We start from the raw sequence: 26,992 nt of genomic DNA, 5'->3' as shown, positions 1-26,992 counted from the left end.
AGAAATGGGACAAAAATAAATACAAAGACCTCTATTTACCCATAACTGCAATATGAACAAAACACCAGCTATTTTCAGAAATTTTACTTTATTATAAATAGCAATGATAATGCGCTTGTACACATGACATTATGTCATATTGCTTTGTCAGATAATACAAAAAATATATCAAAGGGCTGAAAGGATCGGTTCTTCATAACATAGACAAATGTACAAAACAACAGAACGCTTGGATGAAGGCAGACTGTAACTCAAATTTTGATGGATAAAGTATTGTTTTACAAGGTGGAAAAGTTTACAATTATACTGTTGACACACAGCATATTTGTGACAATAAATATTTACGGAATGCAATAGAAACCTAATGGATATTTCCTGCTTTTGCAAAGTGGAAAGAAAATAAAGGTCCCAAGCAACATAACATTATAGTAAAAAAAAAGTAATTTTGGCTTTGTCATTCCTGGTAATTGGCTGTTTACATTGGCTTTCCCTTGATTCATTCTTTTGCTCATGACACTACTGTGACTTAAGTCTTTACAAATGTGGTCCCTCAGTTTGTGACTACAACAATATTAACAATGTTTCATATATGTTTTGGACCCAAAAGCCTTCAAAGGCACATGTGTTGTTCCGCTGCAAAGTACCAGGCAAGATCCAGAGGCTGAATCCAAAATGTTTCGTAAGACTTTAGGAGGCACGTTTGCTTTTTTTTATTGTTTAACTGTTGAGGTCGACTCTTGGATACATGATATTGCACTTCTGGTCAGCTGGGAGGTTGGCAATCTTTAGTTTAAACTCTGTTGGTCTCTCAGTTTCTCAAGTGTCGCTTGGTCGTGACTTGTGACCTGGTGGCTTTTTCTCACTGGGAGAGGATCTTTAAAGGATTTTCACCCTGTGATCGATCTTGCCTATCCCCCTTTAAAGCCACTTCTCTGCCGCCCTCCTCGACTGCTCTCTCATCTGTCACTTTCCTTAAAGTCACCCCTGACCTCCCGGAGTCCTCTCTAAAACTACAAAAGGCCGGGATCCCTGCCTCACCGTCCCGAACATCAATGAAACAGAAGGAATAAGACAGAAAAGAGCAGAAAGGAGAAGGACAGAGGGGGAGGAGGCAAGAGGCAGGAGGAATGTCTGAATGAACTTTCTCAGCGGTACAGCTGTGGTGTACATTAGAGTTCCACATACAATAAAACCCACAGATTCATTTACTCAGATTTGTTTTCTTTGACTGTGGAATCTCTCTTCATGTGTGGGATGAAATTTCAAATAAATGCAATGTTAATAAAATCAACAAAGACCCCTTTCTTTTCCCCTTCAGCAAATATAATTTGGGGATTAATTTGGAAATACATGGAATTTATTATGGATTCATGTGGCCCGTGAGATATTTATACGTAAACATGTTCCCTTCAGCGTCAACTCAGAGGCTGGTAGTCTGTGACAATACATGTGTGTTTGCTGTCCTGATACAAACTCCACAGTCCACGCATGGTTCTTGGTCCCAGGATTTTCTCACTGCCTGCGGACAGTAACCATGGATGGGTCTCCACATGTGCAGAAAGCAACAGGTTCTCTGTGGTTTGTTTACCGTTGCAGCAATGTTCAGATTCAATAAACAGTACACGGTCTTGATATTCCTTCTTGTGGTGCCTCCTTTTGTCTTTTGTCCATTTCTCTGTCATAAATTCACAATGTAATGTCCTTCAGTAGGCCGTGTTTCCAGGTAATTGGTAGCAAATTTTGGTCCAGTTAATCGCTTCCATCGCTGTGGACACAAATGCGTGTCCCACTGTGACGTCCAAAAGCATCTGATCAGGTGATTTCAGGCCTCAGATAAGGAAGGGCACCTTTAAAGAAGGATAAAACAGTTGCTAAATTATTACCAGTGAAAGGGAATTGGAAAAAAAAAACAAGGTGGAAAGATGATAAAGGAGATATATGGCCGCAATAAATTTTCAGCATATGTTGTAGCATGCCATTCCAATAACATATGGCTATTGTCAGCATATCATGTGCTAACAGTGGTTTAGGGTGTAAAGACGTTAGAGAGGGAGGTGAAAACAGAAGCATGAGGATGCCATTTATACGACCGGTTAATGCTAACAATCTGTAATTACACTGAAAATACACTCTCAAACAAATCCGTCATGATACTGCAAGATTTATGTATCATATTAAAATATATGTTAGTGCTAGGAGGATTGTTTTCAATATAATACATACCCATTAAAATGTCATTTAATATAAATGATTATGCATTTACTTAGATTTCTCAAAGTGACCAATGTATTTTAGAAACTTTGGTGCTGAGGTCATGAATCTAAGTCCCAACAAATGTTTGACCTGGCAACAAAAACCAGCCTTCACATTGCCATGACATATTGTATTAATTCTATGGTAGATACAATGATCATAAGAAGGATTTCATACAGGAATTTTAATGCATTAAAGTAATAAACATGGACTCATGAAACATCTGTGTTTAGTGGCTCTGGCTTTCCTTAAACACTGAGTATTTATCATCGGCTTTGTTTGTCATCATGGCTGAACAGGTAAAGAAATCCCAGAAACCAAGACCATACAGAATGGGACTGTCCAAATAACAGGTGACCTGCTGAAAGGGTGGTGCAGAAACGCCACAGCAATGCTTTCGTAGCAATGGAGACATTACCTAAATAAAAACAAACAAGTATTTCGTGGATTACCACTGTAATTTCCGTGGAGCAGTCCAGTTTGTGCTACATGTTGTCCAACCAGTCTACAGTCTCTTACACCAAACTGTTGAGCGCTGCTTCCCCAGCTGACCTCAGTCTTAGCACCTGTTTCCAATAGCCGCCCTGCCAGAGGCTATTAGGATCTGTCCACCCCCAGAAAAGACCTTTCCTCTGCAGCTCCAAACCCAACCGCACACCGGCTATCCAGTCACACAGATTAATCACATCAAGATGGAGTGCTGCAGCTTGTATCAGGGTGGAGGTGTATGTGAATGCATGTGCTGTCCTGGTGGCGGCCTTTGTGCTGGTGTGCATACATGCACAATGCCACATGCTAGAGGTTTATGTGTGTCGCCCTAATTCTTTATTCTGTCCAATTTGAGATATTTGACCGAGATATTTCATTAGACATTGCTGCTCTCGGATATTAAGTTATATATTCATTTGATACCTGTCGCCCCACAGAGCTACATGCTCTCAGACTCATTGGACTGCTGCCACACTCTTTGAAGGGCCTGGCTGTCTAGAGGTTGCCACAAGGTCAGTGGATGAACCTGATTGGTCAACCCCCTATGGACCAAAATTGAAAACGGCGGCCGCTGTAATCACGCTGTGACAGAAAACAACGTTGCCTTACAAACTCAGACTGAAATTTGTTTGAAGTTGATTTTAACCTTTAAAGTAACAGTGATTTGATGTGAAAAGACCTTCTCACTGCAGGACAGGATTGGTGTTCTCCACGGGCAAAGAGTCTGAGGGATATCAGACACTAAAGCCAAACTTTAGCCTGATGGGAGCTGACTTGACATCATACCTAACCACAGACTTCAGCATCAGCACTGGGCTGATCACTTTGGAGATCGAATCAGATCTGCACAATTAACCCCAACACTTGAGACTGCATGATTGAACCTAGAAAATAAATATCACCGCAGCTACCTGTGTGTGCAGCTGCATGCGCAACCCTCTATAGCATGGAATTTGCAGTTACAGGGTATGCGTCATAAACCACTGGACTACCAGAACACCAGATGATCATACATCATGTCATCTGGTTTTGTTCAGATGTTTTCATTTTATTGTTTTCACACTGAAAATAAGTGAATGAACATGAGGTCAAACAGTGGTTTGTACTAGGAAGTGGTAAGGTTTTCAATTTGATGAAGATCAGAGATAAAGAAAAGGAATCCTGTGGCTTTGTACTTGAGTGACTTAGTCTCTAAACTGTGAGCATTTAAGCATGTTCTTAAAATTAAATCTTTTTCAAAATTTATACAGTTTTTGGAGTAACAACTTATATATAAATAAATTACCAGATGAAATTTAAAAATGAGTGTTATGTTAATTATTAGATTTAAAAAGGGCAATTAGGAGCCTAAAACTTAGAAAATGTAAATTAGCATCCATGTTTATTTTATCACCCTGACAACTCATACATTAAATTAAATAAATATTTATGTAATGATGATGTTGCTGCAACAGTTCTCTGATGCTGATGAATGACGTTTTTAAGCCTTGGGATGAAAGTTGAGAATAAAAAAGTCTATTGACCTTACTTTGTCCGTACTGGCCGTACTGGTAGGATGCCACATGGTCCACGGTGTAGCCCGGTGAGCTGTAGGAGGGGGGGCAGTAAGACTGTGAGCTGGGTAAAGAGGGCAGAGCGGACATAGAGGGGACGCTAGTCAGACCCTCCAGGCCCTTGATGTGATCCATGCGCTGGCTACAGCTGGCGGCCATGCCAGAGGGGGGCTCAAGACCGCTTGTGAGAGGGGAGATGGCGTAGTCGCTTTGGGGCTGATGTGGAACACCACCCGGATTCAGCAGACCCATCACCTGAGGGACAGGAGAGAAGAAGAGAGACAGAGTCAAATAAAGGTGGTATGAGTTTCAGTACAACAACTATTTTGTTTCTTTACTTATGAAACTTTCTGGAGTTATCTGTACTTAATGAAAGAAATTTTTTCTCACATTTCCCTTTCAGCCTAGATCTTACATTAAATATCAGTATTGTCCTTCCTTACATTTTCATTGCTCATTTCTAGTTTTAATATATCTATCAAAGAAAAAGTTTTGTTTTTTTTTTAATTTTGCATCAGTGTATACCTTCCAAACATCAAGACAAGTTTCAACCTGAAAAAAATGAAACTATATCACATAAAAAGACAATCAGGTGTATCTATCACTGCATATCACGCAGAACAAATATAGCAATATGAAATCATCAAAAGATAATGATATTAAAGGGTAATAGAAGAAAAACCATTGTATCTATAATAATTCTGTGTTTTGAATATACTGTTTAATATTTTCCTTGATATTTCTGCAGTTTATTATACGCAGAAAAAGAATGACATGAAATGTCCTTCAAAGCCAACTTTTTAATTCTAGCTATAGTTTGAGTACTTCTGAAAGGCTGCACATACTTCCTTTTACTTGAAAAAGGTCATATAAATGGTACTTCTAATTCTACCAGAGCGTGTGTACTTCTATGGGACTAAAGAATGAGTGTACCTCTGGATATAGATACATGTAAAATGTATGTAATGTATGTAATGTACATTCACAATCTGGGCAAAATTCATATGCAATTATGGGCCAAAAAACTGGTAAACTAGATTTGCTCAGTGGCATACTGGATTTCAAGTTGCTCAAAGTCTTATTAACTCTCAATAGTAATTATATTACATAGATTTTTTTCTCAACCACAGGAGTGTGTAACGCATCAGCACAGGCAGTGAGACAAACACACTCTCAGGCACTAAGGAAATCCCCCTGTCGGGGACATCAAAAGACTCCCAGCATGCCCATCCCAGATAGAGATAGCAATGAAGAGGAAGAATTAAGCAATTTGTCTCAGATCCACGGCTCCACTTATTCTAAAATTCCTTTTTGACACTGCTCCAAAACTCCATGGCACAAGATAACTTATCTCTGAGAAAGATATGTTGACAAAGATAACACAAAGAAAGGTCTCTGTGAGCTCAGCTCTGTTCAGCCAGTTTGAGAAATCCTTTAGCTCTTGACCTGGTCTTTATTAGCGACCAGATAATCGAATTTGGGAGAATATTCTTTAGCCAGCAAAGAACGGAAAAGAGCCGCGGGGCAAAGTGTTTCAACTAGTTTCAAAACAGACCCGATACCCCCATCTCCCCACTCGCTCCTATTCTTTTTTAATTTACCTGTCCATCATCATGGTGCTCAGTAAACTGTTAAACAAGAATCGGAGCTGGGTTCATCACTTATGAAAGTACCTTTCACTTAACCTGCTACTTCTAAATGTATTATATCCCACCTTCTCCTCAACACAGTGAAGGCCTCAAGGCTCCTCTGGTTGTCTAATAAGAAGCAGGTACGCTGCTCATTGGGTCCTCCTGGCCCTCTAAGTGACATATTATTCTACATCCACACACACACATGGTCCTGCTTAAATCATTTCCCAAGTAGGGGAGGTGAATGGAGGAGTCCATGTTGATTTGAAGAGGGGAGTTGTGTTTCCTCTTGCACTCGCTAACATTTTCCTAAAAATTAACCCGCGTATGAAAAGTTTGATTTAAACAGAAAAAGAGCAGTGCTGTGTCTCAAAGTGGCAACAGAGAGCAGGATTACACTTCAACCTAAACTGCTGAGCTTCACTTTGATTTCTCCTCTGCTAAAGGGTTTTTTTCTGCCTTATCTGTCTGTCCTATCTTTCTGACATACCCATCATCCCTTTTTGCTTTGGTGCCTCATGAGATGGCTGCCGGCTGACCCAAACAGGGTGTTTCTTATTGGAACACTGCCGTTGCCAGCGGCCTGAATCAATGCATCCAGGAGTTAGCAGCGAAGAATGTAGGGATGGGAGGGGGGGCATCTGAGACAGGACATTCTTTCCCCTCCGTATGAAATATATACAAATAAAAAACCCTTTGCTTTCACATGGAGGAATGCAGAAGCAAACATTTTAAGAATGCAATCATGAAAAGCCTCCCTTGGGGCTATAATCCAGCAGAGTACGTAACAGTGTTTGTGCGCATGACTATGATAATACTCTGATGTACTCTGATAATGGTGTTTTTTTGCATGAAATGATGTATTATCCTGTGTGTAGAATTTAAAAAATGGACTTAGATGGGCTTGATATGTAAAGTAGGACAGCTATTAGCCCAAATCACATACAAAAACTAATACTCATTTGCTGTTGAAGCTTATCTGCACTACTGCTGTATTTCAGATAATAAAAATCCAGTACTCAATCTAAACAGATGGTTGAAAAGTCAGCTCAGCCATGCTGCTCAACCATGTCGTGTACTGTTTGTGTAAAAGATGTTGCAAAATCCTTAACTGATCCTCAAAATGTCATGGAGTTGATCAATCATCTACAGTGCGCATGTGAGTGTGTGTCCATGTAATTATGTGATCCTATGAGTCTGTGTGCATCGAGTGCATCTCCTTCTCAGCTCCGGCTTCACACTGCTGTGGCCTGTTCTCTGAGGAGTCAGAATGCGTCAGGCTGAAATCTCATTTTCTGCCTGTTATGGCCTTACTCCTCTGTTTCCTCTGTCCTACCCTCTCTCGAGGTGCAGAGACCTTGGGACTTCATGGCAGGATAATTGGCTGTAATTGTCTTTTCGCTTCTCATTTGTCACACACCCTGTTGTCCTCTGTCCTGCTTCAGCCGTCTCACTTTACTTCTCTGTGACTCATCCTCCTCCAGTTGTGTTCAGGAGTGTTTATGAAGTAGCCGCACTCAAGAATCAATTAAAAATAAGCATGTGCATGTATGTTTCCAACACTTGTCTGAAATATTACTGAAGGGAGTGTCAAAGCTTTTGGTTTTGATTTGTGCTGGTGTATGTCTGACAGTGTCATTTATGCGCAGCTCAAGTTGATCCAAATCCTTCAATTTATGTACAAATGTAATAATTTCCAAGTCTACTGAAGCTGTGACTATTTTGAGTCTTATAATTAGTGTCTTACGTCAACACATGCCTGCTCCTGTCAAATTGTTTTTTTCTTCCCTAAAACAAATTGAATGAAATGCATTTAAGAATTGACAGTCTTCTGCATAGTAGTATTCTAAGTGACTCCGTTTATTTTGTCTTAACAGATTTTGATTCAAGATCCTCAAATCTCCTCAGCTCAATCACTGATTTCTTTTACTTTCTCTGCTCTTATTTTTGTAATATTAGAACTGCTGTCTAATGGAATGAGCTAAACTCTTTTATCATTGATTCACTCACCTACACTGCCTCATGACTCACCTGTGGAGAGAGTCCATTTCCTATGGCGGGGTTCATAGGATTGGCCGGTCCTCCGGGACCGACAAAGCTGTCTGAGTATCCTGAGAAGGAGTGGCGTCCGGAGGCGAGGCAGTAGGCAGAGCCTCCTTCTCCCTGCCCTCCACCTCCTGAGGCTTGGTGACCCGAGGACGGAGGTAAAGGCTGAGGCCGGTGCACTGTGCTGGGTGGCTCCGACACTACCATCGGAAGACATGAAAAACGTTTTGATATTTGAAGAGACAGTGTAATTAAAATCCAAATCACCCACTCATACAGAAGTGTTTTAGTATAAAATGTGTACGTTGATGTTAATAGAAAAGTCTAAATTTGTAAAAGAGGAAGCAATTATATATTTTTTTCTTTTTTTTAAATAGAAAAGACAACAAAGTAATGAAATAATATTGTACTTAGGAGTTTAAAATAGTGTAACAATAAAAAAGCTATTTCTCTTATTTACCATTCAGTTATTGATTTCAAAAAGAAATGAAAACTCACATAAAATGTATGTCTAAGGACATTAGAGTTAATCATTATATTTTATGGAAATTTATAAAAGTTTTAAAGAAAAAGGCAGATGTTAATGGGTAATATTTTTTTGCTCCAGTTTGGGTAATTTACTATTACATTCATCATTACATGCCACCATTATAAGTTATTCCTACACCAAATGAATTGTGCTGAGAGAAATCCATGTGATTAAAATAAATATCTAGCATTTCTACAATTTTCCGTGAAAAGGAGCCCAAAAGTAATAAGTATTTTCATGAATAAATAGTTTAAAGTGTCTTGCAGTCTGTATATACAGTGCAGTCCTAAACCACTATGATGATCGTATGAGCCTGTCCGATACCTTGCGCTAAGGACGACGGGGGGTAGGAGCTGTCAGAGAGCTGGTAGGGCGGGATGCTGGACATGGCTGAGGGTGGGAAACCCCCTGGAATCAGGTGATTAAATGCCATCAGCTGATTGGCTCCTGCTTGCTTCCTCCACCTCGCCCGCCTGTTGCTGAACCAAACCTGGAAAGTGATGGCGTTCAGTCAGTGTTTGTGTTAACTCAACAAAGCTGCAGTGACTAATGTCTGCAAAGGTGAAACACCGCAGTAGCCATATGATGCACTGAAAAAAAAAAATCACCCTTATTGTAGCTGGGATTTTTTTCTATTAAAAACACATGACTAAGTCCCCGGAATAAAATGTTGCCTTATGTGTTATAATCACAACAATTTGGAACCAAGAATAAATTTCAACAGTTCAGATGCATATCAACGCTATTGTGCTTTAGCCCCCTATGGCATGTTTCAGCTGTGTCTGTCAGAAATTAATCTCATATGCCACCATTTATGATTTTTTTTATGGTAGGTTTAGGTATTGACGGGGTGGGTAATGAAATTACGAAAAGAAACCAGGGATTGGTTTAATACAGAAGTTTTCTGCAAAGACATGGCAAAAAAAATTACTCATATGTATTTTGTAATATTGAAAACCACTTGATGAACTTTTCATAACCTTAAACAAAGCACGTTCGTGTGTGGATGTGAACTCCAGTCTCTAGTGGCAAAGTCTAGGATTTTACTTTGTCAGTCATTTACACCACCCATCTCCTGGATATTGAATAAAAGTTTTCTTTTAAAATTATGGATGCTGCAGTAGCATATTTCACCAAATTATGTTTTGGCCATTGGACAGCACAGCCGCTACTAAACAACAGTTAATGGGATCTAAATGAACAAACAAACATGGTTGTAAGCACGATATAAACACATCAAAGAATTATCTCTGTCTCATGACTCTATGAGCTAAGTATGATCTGACAGAATATGTAGTGTGTGTGTGTGTGTGTGTGTGTGTGTGTGTGTATTAGTTGTGTCATTGCTGGATGGATTGACTTTGTGAGTGACATGCCGTGTCCATATGGACAGAGCTCATGCTGGGCCTGCTTACACTTCCCATATGGATCCTGTGGAGGAGAATTTACAAGACTCCAGATCTCAACTATGAGAGTCCAGATTGGGGCCCTTGGGAGGTGAGGATGAGATGTGTGTGTGTGTGTGTGTGTGTGTGTGTGTGTGTGTGTGTGTGTGTGTGTGTGTGTGTGTGTGTGTGTGTGTGTGGGATTGTACTATCGTATGAATCAAACAAGGATCAACAGGTTACCTGGCAGGAGAGTGTAGAAAAGCAGAATGTTGCTCAATCACATGAGAGTTTCCATGTTTTAAAGCTATACCATGTAATAATAGCGCAGATGTAAAAACAACTACATCTATGTTATATGTTTTGTTGACCTGTGCATTGGCATGATATCAAAAATTTCCAGCAGTAAAAACGACCCTTTGATTCCATACTACTTTGCAGCATCTCTACTATTATATCTTAAGTTGTTTTCCTTTAATTTCAGTTGTAGATTTCACAATCCCCCATTGTGGCAAGATAGAATTTATAGCTTTTGAACATTTACAAAATCAGTCATAATGATTCGTTGTTCAAGGAGCTAAAAATGTATCATCTGTATCTTTAAAAATGGACATTCTCTCAGTTCTGTATTTATCTCTTTTATTCATGTGCTATCTCATGTATACCTGCACCCTGGCCTCGGTGAGTTTAGCCCTCTGGGCAAGCTCCTCCCTGGTGTAGATGTCAGGATAGTGAGTTCTTTCGAAGGCCCTTTCCAGCTCCTCCAGCTGCTCTGCGGTGAAGGTGGTCCGACTGCGCCGCTGCTTCCTCTTGAGCGGCAGATCGGGCTCTGACTCCACATCTGAACCCTCGTCTGAGTGACTCGCTGTTCAAACACATGAGAGCAGTAACTGAGTCAGGATTAAATTTACTCTTGGTATTTGATGTTTAATCTGATTCCATCCAGCCAATCAAAGCAGAAGCTGATGTTTTGTGCTCTTAAAATAAGTAAAGTTTTGCTTTGGTTTAAAGATTTTTCTGTAAAAACTCATGAAAACAAACAACTTAGCGACTAAAAACTAAAAATTGTTGTTATAACCAAGCTTACTTCTTGATTTGCTCTGAGCCAGATTTGACCACTGATTGACTCATTTTTTCTTTTAATTTACACATTTCCTAACATATGTACAATCAGGTATGAGTGTTTCACAGGATCTTAAGAAGAAACAAACCTCCATTCAGAAGGAATATTCCAAGACTAAGAAATAATCCTACTGGCCATGATTTCCAGGGCACCACAGGGGGACTGGTGGACTAAAAGCCACACAAAAGACTAATTTGGACCCATAGCCTATTCTTGAAATGTGTGTGTGTGTGTGTGTGCGTGTGTGTGTGTGTGTGTGTGTGTGTGTGTGTGTGTGTGTGTGTGTGTGTGTGTGTGTGTACATAATCCACAGGTACAGAATCAGATGGCTAAATGATGAACTAACTGACAGCTGAACGCTGCCTTCCAAAAAACAAAGCTATGAAGGGAAGGAGTTGTTTTTCTCTGTATGTCTCGGTATAAATTCACATCTGACAACATGATTTCAGCAGCTGGTGATTATCAGATATCAACTATAAAATGCAGTGCATTATTAGTGCTTTAAGACCCAAGAAATCTTCTTACATGAAGTTTAATACAAGCAAATAAATTTCACACAGAATTTCACCTCTTACCACTGCAGTCTTTGTCACATTATATGCACAGACAGAAAAAGTGGATTAAAACAGAACATACCACCAAATATAGGGCTGCAATTTAGGATTCTTCCTTTTATTTTTGACTTTATTATCAAGTAAGAATATTGTGTATTGCATCATTACAACATATGAAGTTACAAGTGTCGTGATATGTGTAGACCATTTGTTTTGTCTCACCATCCTTCACTCTTCAACGATATGTCATATAAAATGAGAACCAACACAAATAAGAACTTACACAGACATCATATAAAATATGTCATCAAAATAGTATTTTGAACCTTTAAACCTTAAAATAAAGAATATTTGGTGTTTTTGCTGAGGTATAGACCATCTGTCAAGATCAAGTGTGAATTTCAGCCTGACTGAGTCTCAGTGATATTATTGGTCTTGACAGCTTTTGTGTTTGTACTTTTCATCTGCGTCTTAGATCAGTTTTAATACTATTGTGGAGTATGTTCCCTAAGCCAGCAACTTGGTTTTTAACACACTACTTCAAACAGTCCATTGGCTTGCTGCTAAGTTCACTAAGGCCAAAGCACCCGCTTTTTTGTGTTACACTTAATTAATTCCCCCTCAGTATAGGGGAAGTTTTGTGTGCAACACTGTATTAGTTCCCCCTCAGAAGCAACAATAAAATACAAGAGAATCCAAATAGCTCAGGGCCCCTCATGTGAAACTGATCCTTTCTCGCCCATTGGCGATTTTCTCCTCACAACACCAATAGCAGTGGGAGTCAACTTAACATGCATTAGGAGCAAATTGGTAAAGAAACATTCAAGCATGAGGGAGGCAATAAGTAAAATATTTTCAAAGGGGGAGTAAGAAAAATGGAGACATTCCCTGAAACCTCTCATGAATATCTTGACATTTTTACAGTTGTAGATTTCGTTTTATTAACATGAATTTTAACATGAGTTATTAACATTAATCTAGCATTTTTGCAGGTGTAACATAGCACCACATAAAACACTTTGTATCTTTCCAAATGTGTATGGTTAAAAAAGCAAAATTAAAAATAGCCATCGGGATGTTCAATTTTCAGGCTCATGAGTACTTTAGTAGATTTTTTTGGCTGGCTTTGGTAGCAAAACCTTTCCAAATTTGCAGGTCATAACATTTTCAACCAAACAAAAATCTCACCAATATTTTGATGATTAGAGGGGCCTAACGAAAGGAATTTGGGGTGTGGGGCTGTGGAGTTTTGGACAGGATTGCTGAAAAACAAGAGACAAGGCCTTTTGTAGCCTCCCCCTCTAGTTCCTGGAGGAGGGCAGCAAAGAATGCTTTTCGCTCCCCCCGACTTTAGCGGCGTGCACGTTCCTCAGCATTTCACAGGGATTTGAGCCCTAGGAAAGCTGAGGCGGCCTGGAAAATCCTTAATCACTTTGGAATTACCTATCGGTTATGACTGCTACCGGGGTTTCGAGCACTTTTCAAAAGAAGCAACAGAGTGGCACCTCTGAAGTCTCAGGAGTCTAGTCTTGATAAATCCTGAATCTGAACCTTTATACAGGACTCAAGTGCACACATTGGTATCACTTCAGCATCAGGTTGTTACATCGCTTCATGGTAAGATACGACCAGATAAAGTGATCAGACAAGAGGACAGTGTTCTCTGTGGGGAAGTTGGACCTCTACAGCATGCAAATGGATCAAATGAACAGGAAGCAAAGTATATGAATTAAAACAACCACAATTTAAATGTTTAACAGAAATCTGCAAGCAAACTTCAGGCCTCAAACAACTGTAAATGCATAATTCACCCAGGAAATGCACTTCTTGCTCACTTTCCAACCCTCCTTTAAAGAAGCGCTCTTCCCTCTTCCTGGTCTCCTCGTCTTCCTCCCTCCTCCTCACCCTCTCTCCCTCTCAGGCAGCCTGTCTTTGTCTCCCTTCTCCCATGCACTCCCCATCTTTCTCTTTTCCACCCATATTTCTCTCTCTGACTCTCTGGCTCTTTGTTGCTCCAGAGAGCTGAGGTCTTTGCCGGCAATTTCCACGCTCCATCTGTGGAATCCGTCATGGCTCCCTCAGCCCTTCACAGTGGAGGGCTGTCACCTGCCCCACGGGGGAGCTTTGGGGGGCATAAAGAGGCTCTGCAGAGGGCCGGGGGGGTAGGGTAGATGGGGGCACAGCCGGGGGCATTTTATCCCTCCCCCCAAAAAGACACCCCCTTCCTCCAGAGGGAACTGTAAGAGCACCTGAGGGGGTGAGAAGGGCAGTGGAGAGGGGTAACAGGGGCTGTTGTTACTGATGTAAATGTGCCCATGGGGATAGTGTGTCTGGGCATCTGTGTTAGTTTTTAGGGTTGTTGTTGTTGGTCAAGGGTACGCAAGTAGTTTGTGGGCGCTTGTCCATGTACTGATGCAGGCTATGTTAAAGGAGGTAGGAGATAAACATTAACTATGATGTGAGTAAGCCTAGTAAAGCATTAAAAATACAAGAAGTTCATCAGAGTTGACAATTAAAAACAGGTAAGATTAATTTTTTTCCCAAAGCATGTTATTTCTAACTTTAAATGCAACATCTTTTGAACTGTTTTACAGTAAAATGCATTAAAGCATTCCCCTGTATTGAAAGACATTTGCACAAAGCTTAAGAAAGTGAATCAATAAGACAACTGTAACAAAAAAGTTTTCAACTACATGTAACCATAGGTGGTGTATACAACCACTCTATGAGTGATGTAAAACTATATAAAAGCTTTTTGTGTGTTTGTTACAGATAGTTGTGTCTAATCACAGAAATATTTTAAATCAATGGTGTCGACTCTACTTATTTTTTAGTAATTAAGAATAAAAGCTTATTTTGCATCTCTCCACACACACACTTAAAAGTACCAAATACAAAACTAAAATCCTAAAATGCACTATAACACAAATGACAGTAGAAAATCATGAAGGACTAGGTGGCACATGCAATGTTGTGGCGATTTGGTAGCAAAGCCAAGTCAATTCAAGACCTGGAAGCTCATTACTCCGTAACATTTGGCATTGGAGCTGACACAACAACACACACTCATCCTGCACAAGCATAAGCACATGACCTCCTACACACATCTACACACATCTACACACTTCTACACACATGCACACGGTGCTGGGCTTCCCCCTGATTCTACATGCATTTTACAGGCACGTTAATTGAGCTTGTCAGCCCTGAGGCATCTCCACTTTAGCGTCCATTAACAAAAGTCTGCTCGCTCACTTGGCTTTAAAAGTGGTCAAGCAAAACACACACAAACACACACATCCTTGTAACAATGAAATATAACGCTAAATCAGCATAAGCATATTGCCTCTGTTACTCAGATAAGGAAAAGGGAAAGAGCAAAATGTGGAAGAAGATGCTCAAACCTTTCCCCTGCACCCCAGATCTCTTCCAACCCTGTAAACCTGTGGTTTCAGAGTGCCCCATTTGCCGTCATCGCCTTGCTATCCCTAAGATCTGATCACATCGATTTGGCACCGTCAAATAGCCTTGGCCAATCAAATTATCCACTCTAACCTCCTATCGCTCCCCTTAAGTATACATATGCTATATCTTAAAAATGCTGTATTATAGCCCCTGTAAACACTTAACTTCTCTCTGTATACTTTTGCTCCACCTCAATTGAAGGAACAGGGGGGTTGCACATGTAGTACTGGCTCTTGTCAGTTCATCGAAATATGAGAAAATATGAGCCTTAAAAGGTTAAAATTATCTAAGTGGGGAAGGCCTGGAAAAGCAACTTCGGCAAGATCGCCCGGGAGCTGACGAGCATTAAGCCGCAAAATAAGAGAGAAGCAGTCGGAGGGGGTGGGTGGACGGGGTTAGAGGAGAAAAGAAAACTGTTTAATTTAACCAAACTCAAGCCCTGAGAGGCACACAGTGCATGAGACCTGAAGCCAAAACAACGTCTCCAGAGCCAAGAAAGCCCAAATGGCTCCCACCGTGCAACGCCATCCCGGAGTAGGGAAAAACGAGGAGGAGAAGGAGGAGGAGAAAAGAGGATTTAGCTGAAACAGACTGTTGGAAAGATTTTGGCATCGCTGATTTCTCAGGACAGGCGGGGGAGGGGGCCACAAAGGCTTAAAATGTCCACTGAGACATGAGACAGTATGCACTGGGCATGTATGCATGTGTGTGTGAGAGACGAAAGCAAGAGGCAGCGAAAGGGGATGTGTCAAACTTGGATTTCGGGACTTTGGGGGGAATTGACTGACCATATGTGGGCTATTTACACCCCTCTTCGGACATCCCAGTAACTCTTTGGGGGCTTTGGTTAATAGTGAGGGTAAATTGAGCCTCTGACATCTTGCCCATACCCCCCTCTCCCCATCTACCCCTCTCAAAAAAAACACAAAACAAAAGGCAGAGGAGACAAACGCAGCATTTATTTGGGCGGGCCGACCATGCTGCTCCTATTCAGGAGCTGGGGGACTAAGTGACTGGCCGACTGCATTAAACAGTATATAGAAGTCAAAGCAGGCAGATGCTGGGCCGGATAATGGCTTTACTGACAGCTTATGGACCCATCTGCGACTCTTTCTGCTGGGTTAAGAAAAAGATGGTGTGTGTGCATGTGTGTAAATTTGCGTGTGGGCGTATGGGATAAGGAAAGCAGGGCAAACTCACTTGACTTGCTAAGGAGGAGTCTCAACCTCCACAGCTGTCCAATAAATGTGTACGCCAGAGCAGTGTGTGTGATGTGAGTGTGTTAGCATGGGAGACTAAATCTATACAGAAAATGATGCGTTTTGGCAGACGAGAGCAAGCTATCATCGACCTAAGACTTGTAACATTGCAAACAAATGACATGACAGAGGGTAGAAAGAGGTCTAATGCTGTCAATAAAGGATTATGTTGGGGATGTCAGGGCGAACCGGGAACTGGTTACCTGTCATTTGGAGCTAAATGTGTTTTTAACCCTGCTTCCTGTGTACCTCTGGGAGAGACTGACCCTCAGCAGCCTCGTGACCCTGCAGTTATTCCTGTCTTTTAAGTCAGAAAATGACTCCAGTCAGCAGGGATCTCCTTGAAATCTAACAAGATGTGCGGTGAGATGGAGTGACAAGCACGATGCTTCTTAGTTTCATCTTCCTCATCTTTCTGCCATGCTGTCCATACCAACTACAGCTAGAATAAGTCTTCTATGGGATGCCTGTACAGTTGTACATCTTCAACTTTCTCAAGTCATTTTGAGTTTATGTTTGCTTTTTCAACATACCCTTTCTTACTTACATGATTTTTTTTATATATACACTTAAACACAGACGCTACACTCTGTGAATAGGGGTGTCACGATCAAAACAGTAATAAAGTAGATGACATCGTCAAGTTGTGTGGGATCATCTGAATTTTCACCACCATCGCTGATGATAATCTGTCTGACATGACTCAGGCAGAAACCATTTTAACAGATTGAGGTCATACATTTAAGACTTTTTCATGCTAACATTTAGTGATGTATTTTCATGTTACGTCACTTCATTCTAATGAAATAGTCACACTGATGTATTGAGGTAACAATGCGATGCTATTAACAGGCGTCCAAATGAAATTAAAATACTGAATAAAAAGATGAATTTCTCAAACTAGAAATATTTGATGTAATGAAAGTACATGAATTACTATACGTTCAATATAAAGACAGCTCGTGGCATTTAGTAAAGCAGTTATGTAGGAATCTGCATAGTGCAGCATTCAGACCTGAGTTTCCATACTTTGCTCACCTCAACTTTCATGGCAAATATTACTAAGGAACTCTGGGTTTGGCAGTGAATTCCTATTTGAACAAGGAAATACCTGCAAGCGAGTTTCACAGAGCGGTACATTCATTCAGGATGCCAGAACAAAACCAATTCTTTCCATCGCACACTTCATTTCATATGTGACTTATGAAAGGCTCAAAACCCATGCAGAGCAATTAAAATAAGTCTTTTAATTCTAACTTTGATTGATGCCTTCCAGTGTGAAAGTGCACACACACGAAAAAATATTCCTGCTTGATATGGCTGTAGTATAAACACACATTTTAAGCCCATGTCACAAAAAAAAGCATCTGGACTAATTAGTTAACAAAGCTTTGAATGAAAGTCAGGCTTCATCAGTCAGCTGATTGACAGCTGCCTGTCCCCCCTGTATCTGCATAGATGCTGCATTTACTGGCCTCTTGCAAACTTTGACACTCAACCCTAACCTCTAGACAGGCAAACAGACATATATATATATGCATTTCCAAAAAAACAGCAACATGTATTCATAGATGCATAAATGCCAATCACACATAAAAAATGCCTCCACATTCTGCCTTTCTTTATCAAAAACACACAAAAACACACAGATCCACATTAAAAAACAACCTCTCCCCCTTTCCCCCCCAGCTGTTGTGCCTATAGTGCATACTTGCAGCAGATAAAGAGGGGCCTTATTCTAAGGCGAGCTATTCTACTTGACCTTCGCTGGGCCTTTTCACTCTTTCACTCTCTTCAAACCGTCTTTGGGGCTCGCTCGCTCTCAGCTCAATGTGGCTAGTCCATCACGGGTGAAGGCTGGGGTGCTAGAGCGGGTCTTGAAGGGGGAATACCCTGAATATCCCTTGCCCCCCTCTCTCCTCGCCACGCAGGCACATACGCACACACACAAGCACAGGCTCCCTCCTTCTCAAAAAATCACTCTGACTTCAAAGTTGGTGTGCATTCATTAATTGCCCTTTGAATTGATATCAGAGGGTCACAATAAGAGTGTGAAAGGAAAAAGAGGCTTTAATGAAGCATAGAGCAGCCATTCATTTGCAGATAACTATGTTTTCATGCTTGGATAGTCATCATGCATGGGCTTATTAGAAAAAACTCACGAGAGAGGGAGGAGTGCAGGATGAGGAGAGGGGGACAGGGAGACAGAGAGAGCCCCAGGGTAGAGGAGAGTGATTTGGTGCTTGCCACTTGGCCCTCGTGCCCCCCCTTTGCCCTCGTGCCCAGCGACTCACTGAGTGACACATTCATTCTTTCAACAGAGAGACAGAGCCCTCTTCACCAGACACTTGGCTCAGGCCACTAATAGCCAATAGCTATTATAAGATCTATCAAGACCTTATTGGTTCTGTCTTTGTCTGATTTGATGAGACAGAAAGAAGCAACTTATTCAAAAAAATGAAAGAGAATTAGCCTGTTAAACATTGAAAGCTGCTCATTTTGTGTTTTTTTTTTATTATAGTCAGAATACTGTGTAAAATGCTATTGTGAGAAAGAAACACAAGATTATTGGGAGGATGCATTGACCAAAATACAACAACTACAGATACAGATTTTGAAAAGCAACAGTTACTGTGGAGTATGTATTCACTAGTGCTTCTGCAAACACATTGACACCCCACATAAGGACACTGCATCTTCTATGCTTTCAAATCCTCAAGCACCACTGCCACAGAGGACCCACATATTACATTTGGCGCAGGGTATCCTTCACCCCAAGTGGCAGAGAAATCCAAGTTCTTCATTCATTCGTATTATTTACACAAACAAAGTCCTGCTCCGTTTCTGTGACAAAGCCAGCTAAATCTTTATGGCTCTTTCATGTATTGTCTGCTCACGGTTCCCTTTTGTCCCCCGGCCATTGGCCTGGGCCCTGGATACAATGAGCCCAGGAGAAAGGAGGCAGATTGAAGGAATGCGCCTCAATAAACCTAATTATGACATGATGACTGCGCTCACCATGGTAGGGGTTTTTCAAAGATCCCGGGCTTATTCAATTAGCCCTTTCCAGGATCCCCTTTCACCAAATAAAGTTATCCCTTTGACTGTTTGCATTGCAGAGTGGAATGTGTGTGTGTTTGTGGGTGTATGCGTTTATGCATATGGTTGTGTGTATGTGCATGTGTGCGCGCACACATGCCTGGCCTAAATGGAAATGTATCGGCCCTCAACAAGGCTCCTCTGTATTATCTGGCTAATTTCACCTAACGAAGTATGGTCTCTAAAAGATACACTGTGAAAATGTAAAGCAGGAGGAGGGAGAGGGGTGGGGCTACCGTGACTGTTTTAAGCATTAACTTTGTCTCCAGGGTTAATTACTATGATGCTGGGAGTTTGGACAACAGGCCTGGAGGGCCAACTTTACTGCCAGAAATACCAATATTTTATATGTATGTATGTATTATATTTGTTTTAATATGTAAGAGGGAATTTTTGTGTATATATTTCTTTTAACTCAAATTGCCTAGAGATTTAAAAGGGGAATTATCATTTGGATTATGTTTAAATGATATAAATAAATTGTCTTATGGCTTCATCATGTACTTCTTTATTTTGTTTTTGCAAGTGTAGTATGTCTTTGTCATTTAATATTTCACTTTTAATAGTATCAAGAATATTAAATTAAAATACATATACTTTTACAGTTTTACCATTGTTTGATCATGTAATCAGTTGAAATTCTACCTGGGTTATGTGTAGTTGTTTTTATGTTATTTTAATTTTTGCAAGTTTCCACTTGGCCTCCTATAGTTGCTTACAAAACTTTCTTAGTTTTCAGGCAGCTGTTATAATTATCTTGCTTTACTCAACCTATTTTACAGTAGAACCTACAGTGCATGACAGCTCTACATATAAGTGTAAAGTATCAGGGAAGTGGAGAAAATTAAAAATTAAATGTCCTTTATGTAATTAACACTTAACTGCTGGAAATACAGCTGTGTTATGGAACATTTTATTTTGTCAAATTCCTAATAAAATGCAGACACAACGAACGACCAAAAGGTGGAAAGAAAGGACTTAATTATAAACTTCATGAAACTGGAGTGTCTGTCCTTCTGGGGCCTGCGCTTCGGAGGATGGAGGCCAGATATGAACCGGGCTGTGCGCCGCAGGCAGAGAAACAGAGAAAGAGTAGGAAACAGAGTGAGAGGGGCGGTGTTGCTCTCCAGATGAAAGTGAGATGAAATAAAAGAGTCGATTTAATCTGCTTGAAGAGATTTGGGGAGCAAGCGGAGCAGGAGGGGAGGGTGGGGGAGGAGGGGTGCGTTTTCGTGCTTGTGCGCAGCGCAGGACGAGTGGCCGGGGCCCCTTTGTGAAGCTGCGCTCCGGGCCAGACCGGGGCTCTCCGGGGAGAACATTGGTCCCCATTCACCCAAAACACTATTTAATACACTCCCTCCGTCATTAAATGTGACATAGCACAATATCGACATCATTTAGAAGACATTATTAATGTTTGAGGGGGCAAGGCCGGGGTTCGTCAAAGAATTAATTATAGATGGTGTGTTAGGAGTTGGAGACGGCTTATTATTATTTCCGTCATCCTTCAAGGCGGAGAAGGCCTTATTTTGCTTTCTCGACCAATTAAGGCCTGAATATTTTGACAAACACAGCAATTAGACCTCATCAAAAGTGACCAAACTGGGCAATGTTTCCTTTTCTGTCCAAAACATTGAAGTTTGGAATGTATCACCACAAAAGTTAACATCCTCACGAAAACTGATGTAGTTAGGTAACAGAGAATCTAAATTATAGCTTATGTTGTTCGTTTTAAAATGTTTAGTCAGTTAGTCTTACAGTACTCTCAAAAGTTTGCTTTGCCATATTTTTTTTTTAAAAAAGCACATATAATTTAGCGTGTCCATAAATGCTATTCAGTCTTCATAAAAACGGCACATATTTAATGGTCTTGGGTGCGCGTAAAAGTGTGTGGCAACGTGTGCAAGTTTTGGGTGCGAGCACGCATCCTTGGACTATACGTGAGTGGATTTCTGAGGCCTCAATTGTCATTCTGAATGGCAGGCGGCTTCTTTAGCCGACCCCAATAGGAAACATTTTGTAGGTGAAAACGGCCATTTTCTCTCGGTGAACGGTCCCTCTAAACTGTGCCGGAGCGCTCCCTGAATAATTCATCCTTCATTGCGGCCTCATAATGTGTTTTGTCGGGCTTTTCTGTGGAGAAGCTCTGCTCTCCCCTTCTTTCTCTCTGACTGAATTATAAACAGGTTGCCTTCTTCTTTAGCAGCGGCCAAAGCTGTTTCCAAGCTGGCCTTTTGTCCGCGCGCAGCCCAAGCGTGAGCCCCAAATAGACTCTCGCGCCTTTGTCTCCCAAGTTCATCCTTGAGCGTCCCGTTGTGCGCGCGAGGCGTGTCTTTGTGGGGAGATGGAAACCGTTGAACAAATGTTTGATCAACTCATCTGGGGGACATTTTGTCTCCACAGACTCGAGCCTTTTATCTCTGCTCCCCTGTTTCACTAATGCAAAGAGGAGCGCGATGCTGACAGGGCCAATGTTGACATGTAGATGCTGAAATTGTTTCAAAGAGTGACATAATATATTCGCAAACAAATAGTTGAAACTAATTTTAGAACTTGTACAGTGAAATGACTGGGTTGTTGTGTGTTCAGATATTATATGTGTGTGCGTAATGAGCTAATTTATATTTTAGTATCAGACATGAAGGTTTGACTAAAGGTGGATTTTGGCAATAAAATTATACATTTTTTCAATTCAGCAGTTACGGACTGCAGTTTATGAGCCAGAGTGCATTTAAATATACATAATATACTTTTCTAGAGTAATAACAATTGTGTACGTTATGTAAAAACTGACAAGAGATCTATTAACCCCTATATTATCTATGATCTACTGCTCCCAGTAGATCACCACATATGTGGTGTAATAACAACCCTCCCTCCATTCCATCTAATGTTGTATATATATATATATATATATATATATATATATATATATATATATATATATATATATATATATATATATATATATATATATATATATATATATATATTCAAATCCATATTTATATATATATTTTTTTTCTATATTTATAACCATTGCACTACATACCAAAGCATATTTGCACTCTCCTTTTTTAAACACTTTTTTCTTTTATTCAAATTTATATGACTGTTTTACGTGAATGTGTATGTCTATGTGTATGTTTCTATGCTGCTGTTAACACTGTGAATTTCCCCATTGTGGGATCAATAAAGGAATATCTTATCTTATCTTATCTTATTAACAGCCGCGCAAACTCTCCATCATAAGACGCTTTAGCTCAAATCAAACTGGAAACTCATATTAATTTGCAAAGTGCACAAATGCCCTAACAAATCCCAACTTTGGTGATACTGAAAAATAAAGTAATGACATTGAGTGTAGGTGACTGTCTGCTGCTGAGAAACAGTCTGTTTTATATGGTCTCCTTGACAAGGGTTTCACATCTTTACAGTGTTGTGAAAAACTTCTGTTACGAGCTGCAGTGCAAATAGTTACTTTTACAGGTAGTGTCCCTAAAGTAGATAATTTTTCAAAAAAATAAAAAATAAAGTTCCACAACGGTGTATTTAAGGACTTGATTTGGACAACAACACCAGCCTATTATACAAGAAATTACTTCAAAATATTCTTTTATCAGAGGTAAATGGCGTGTATGACAATTTTAAGACTGGATGGATGAAAATGGTCGCTCTTAACAGTGAACATTAAAAACACGTTTTATATTATAACACACTTACTGTAAAAAAATACAAACCAAACCTCCTGGTCTAATGAATCTGAATATGATTATTATTGTTTGTGATGCCCCGTGAAGTATATTTAATAATCCAAAAGAATAATAGCACTACTTGAAAGTATAGAAGTTTATGTTAGCAGTAAACTGATACACTGATTTACTGTTTTCACCCACACTGCTTTTAACACACACACACACACACACACACACAAACACACACGCACACACACACTCTCTCTCTCTCTCTCTCTCTCTCTCTCTCTCTCTCTCTCTCTCTCTCTCTCTCTCTCTCTCTCTCTCCCTCATCTCCCCTTCCGCACTGAGCCATCACCTGCTGTTTGATTTACGGTATGGCCTCATGGGAAAAGCATTAGCCAGAGAGATATGGTCAATAAAGAATTCCTAACAAAGGACGACACACACTCTCCACCCCCAGCCAACAATTTTACAGCACGCTTTAACTTCACATAGAGGCCAGTTATAGGCTACGACTAAATAAAACCATTACACCTTTACACCCTGTTTCCAAAGCAATCAACAGGTTGGTGGAGAATGGCTGCTATTTTTCACCTCATCCTCGGCTTTTGAGGGAATGCAAAATGGAGTCAAACATGTGTAGGTTATATATGAATGTGCTTTAAATCTGCAGGAGGATGTTACAGCCATTACCCAAGATTCAGCCTCAGACAGACATAATAAAAATAGTTGCATCTGCTCTAACAAGATTATTTTTCTTCCACTTCGTGCAGCAACAGTAATTAGAGCCTTCACTCACATCTGTCTCCCAGGATGCCTTCAATGCTGTGTTTGGCCCTCCGGTCACTTTCCTCCAGTTCTTTCTTTTCGATTTCATCTTCATCTTCCTCTTCATCTCCTTTACCCCCGAACTTACTCCGCATGATGCGACTGATGGAGCTCACTGGAGAAATTCGTTCACACACAGCAAAAACGAGCATATTTAACATTTACATGCAATTAGTAGTTGTTCAGTTACCGTTATTGCTCAGAAAAATATTTAACAAAGAAGACAGGACTTTAAAAGTTTGCACAAGTTCCTTAAAATGAAAGACATTAAGAAAAATACACTATTTTGTTTGTCGCTGTTGAGGTGAGGAAGCATGTATTTCCTCCTACTTAGTTACATGTTTATTATCTTTAATAAAGACATAATAATAATAATAATAATAATAATAATAATAATAATAATAATAATATATTTCTACCCATTTTACCTGAAGGAACATTGTTGCGGTCACATATCCCATCCTTCAGTAATTTATCCCGAATCTCCCAGCTAAACATACCCGGATTTTCTCTCTTGTATTCTTCTATTCTCTTCTCTACGTCCGGCGTTGTTCCCTGCTTCAGGGATAAAAAAAAAAAAAAAAAAAAAAAAAAAAAAAGTTGCAGTTTATTCACTTTGTTCGGGGTTTTACGCATTTGTTGTAACTTAAAAATCAACAGGTTTTACTTCAGGGGTTTTGAGTTATGCAACATGCAGTATATGGGTGGAAAATAAAAATATACAAGCCACTGTATGATATTATTATGGAGTTAACTGTCGGTGGTTTGTGAGTTTTTCTCTGCTGTGTCTCTGGGTCCATACCTTGGGTTTGCTGCCACCGATAGCTCCGGGTCTGATGGAACCGGTTTCCTGATACCGGCACAGAATTTTGGATACACAGCCGTGGGAGACCCGGAGCTGTCTGGAGATTACACACGGCCTGATGCCGTGATGGGCCATCTCGACGATTTTATGTCGGATGTGGTTGGGCAAAGGTCTGCCATTTATGAAAACTCCTCCGAGCTGGTTCACTCGGCCTTGACCCAAAGGAGTAGACACTACATTTAATGGAAATAGGAGAAAAAGTTATCATCAGAGGGTCCCAGTGCAGTTTCATTAAACTGAATAGAACTTAAAACCACAGAAATGTACGTCTATAGAAAAAAGTCACTATTTTCCAGTACTTGAGCCTATTGGTTTAAATGTTGTGAAAATATAATTTTTACAGATTATAATACACTCATGACAACAACAAAAATCTAAAGTTAGTTGGTTATTTAGTCTTTCTAGCCTGTAAAAAATATTATTAAAGTTTCTTAAATTCATCTGAGTTTTTTTTTTTAAGAGGAAAACTAGTAGCAGCAATAAAATGGCAAAACATCACTGCATCTTACACAGTTTATCCTCCTACTTGTTCTATCAAGTGTTTCAGATGCAGTTGTTATGAGCCACAGCCTCTGCTTTGAAAGGTCTATGTGTGCAGAAAAGCAACACTGACATTTGACTAAGCACCAATGAAACAAAAGGCCAGTTAACTGTCTATTTGGCAACGTGATGCTTTACCTTCCAGTGGGAAACCACTGCGGGGGTAGTTCTGAGCCAGCGTGGGTCGCATCATCCTGGGTATTGACCCCGCCAACGCAGTCATACCTCCACCGCCCCGGTCACTACTGGTACCTCCTCCTGTCTGGGAGGCTGCCGCGGCTCCACAGACGAGGTTTTAGCGGCAGGACGTCGGCCTCGGTCGCCTGTGAGGACGCTTCCTGGAAGGTTAGCCCGGATGAGGGTTAGCCGCGCCCGGGCCACAGCCGAGCACCAGTAGCTATCCCGGGACAGCTGCGACACTCACAGTGGTCAAATTTGACGACAAAAGGGACAAAAGTGGATATTTGGGCGATGGATGAAGGTGTTTTCCCGCTCGTCCTCGTTTTATGCGCCAGAATTAAGACTTTTGGGAATGTGTTTGTCAGAAAGATACGGCTACCTAGGGCGAAAATGCTGTTGTTGTTATTTGTTGACACCGGTTCAAAGTGAGAGCAGACCGTCAAAAGTAGCGGAGCTCTTCTCTCCCCCAGTCAGCGCACCCGGCTCTGATTGGTCCGCACTCTGCGCCCTGATCACAACGGAGCGCGGGGATTGGCTGGCGGTGAAAACTTTTGTCCAATCAGAGATGCCGTCACAGGCTCCTCGGACGGAACCAGGGCGTCGTTTCACAGAACTGGAATCTATGGCAAAATCGCTACATGGCGTACTGTTAAACCACCAAAACCTCTCAAAATCCGTTTATATATCGAATTAACTACTGAAAGAGCAGCGTAGAAATAACCGACTACTGAGGAGTAATCATTTAAATTGGTTAAAAAAAAAAAAAAAAAAAAAAAAAGTCCATCTCTGTGGCAGAAGGAACACTGGTCCTGATGTGACATTCACTTCTGCCAGTTAATCACCTTTCTGATAAATTCTATATAAATTAAAAATTAAGGCTAGTATCGTGCTACAAGTTATTCTGGATAGTCCTCTTAATGAACCAAGAACAAACATTCCATAGTCTAATAATATTAAGTGCTTATAAATTAAATTGCTTTCATTACATAATCTTTACATATTAGCACATTTAAAAATATACATTCATACATTCGCAATGCAGTCCAGTACAGCCCCAAACCACAAACACAAACAACAGAAAGAAGCTTCTACATTTCGACAAGAATGAATATATAGAGTAAGTTATAATTACTGCTGGGAGGCTGTATATTGTATTGCGTGGCGTTTATTCTGAAACATCATGTTCCGCAGATTGACAGCTCAGTCGAAAACAGCCAGAATGACCCACCAGACTGCCTATTTCTTCTTTCTTCTTGAATTCCGCACTTCATGACTTAGAAAACTGCGTTATATTCGTAGTAGGCTACACACACACAGAATGTTATGTTTACTTATAATTCTCATCAGCTTTTAATGAAACATAGACTCAAACTGTATTCATCTATTGGTTATATTCTGTTCCTTTTTAGATATTTAACCACAGTTTATCTGACAAAAACGTTTATCAGTGAGATTTAGGTTCTTGACATCTGTGCGTAAAATCATTCATGTTATT

At 40.4% G+C, this 26,992-nt stretch overlaps 1 protein-coding gene across 2 annotated transcripts; it reads right to left on the bottom strand.

The window, feature by feature from the left end:
* Positions 1–101: 101 nt before the first annotated feature.
* Positions 102–25,893, bottom strand: pax3b (paired box 3b). 2 transcript variants are annotated; one of them, XM_030152931.1, is made up of 9 exons: positions 25,456–25,893; positions 24,715–24,950; positions 24,341–24,470; positions 23,884–24,027; positions 10,552–10,751; positions 8,826–8,991; positions 7,958–8,172; positions 4,266–4,550; positions 102–1,847 (listed from the first exon to the last, which is right to left on the bottom strand). In XM_030152931.1, the coding sequence occupies exons 1-9, from the start codon at positions 25,538–25,540 to the stop codon at positions 1,830–1,832; spliced, it is 1,479 nt and encodes a 492-aa protein (XP_030008791.1). In that variant the 5' UTR covers positions 25,541–25,893; the 3' UTR covers positions 102–1,829. The 2 variants fall into 2 exon arrangements, with proteins under 2 accessions (XP_030008791.1, XP_030008790.1); XM_030152930.1 differs by having other exon boundaries at positions 4,271–4,550.
* Positions 25,894–26,992: the final 1,099 nt, after the last annotated feature.

Source organism: Sphaeramia orbicularis, chromosome 13, assembly GCF_902148855.1.
Source record: "Sphaeramia orbicularis chromosome 13, fSphaOr1.1, whole genome shotgun sequence".
Classification (NCBI taxonomy): domain Eukaryota; kingdom Metazoa; phylum Chordata; class Actinopteri; order Kurtiformes; family Apogonidae; genus Sphaeramia; species Sphaeramia orbicularis.
This window is presented reverse-complemented; position numbering and strand designations above follow the sequence as displayed.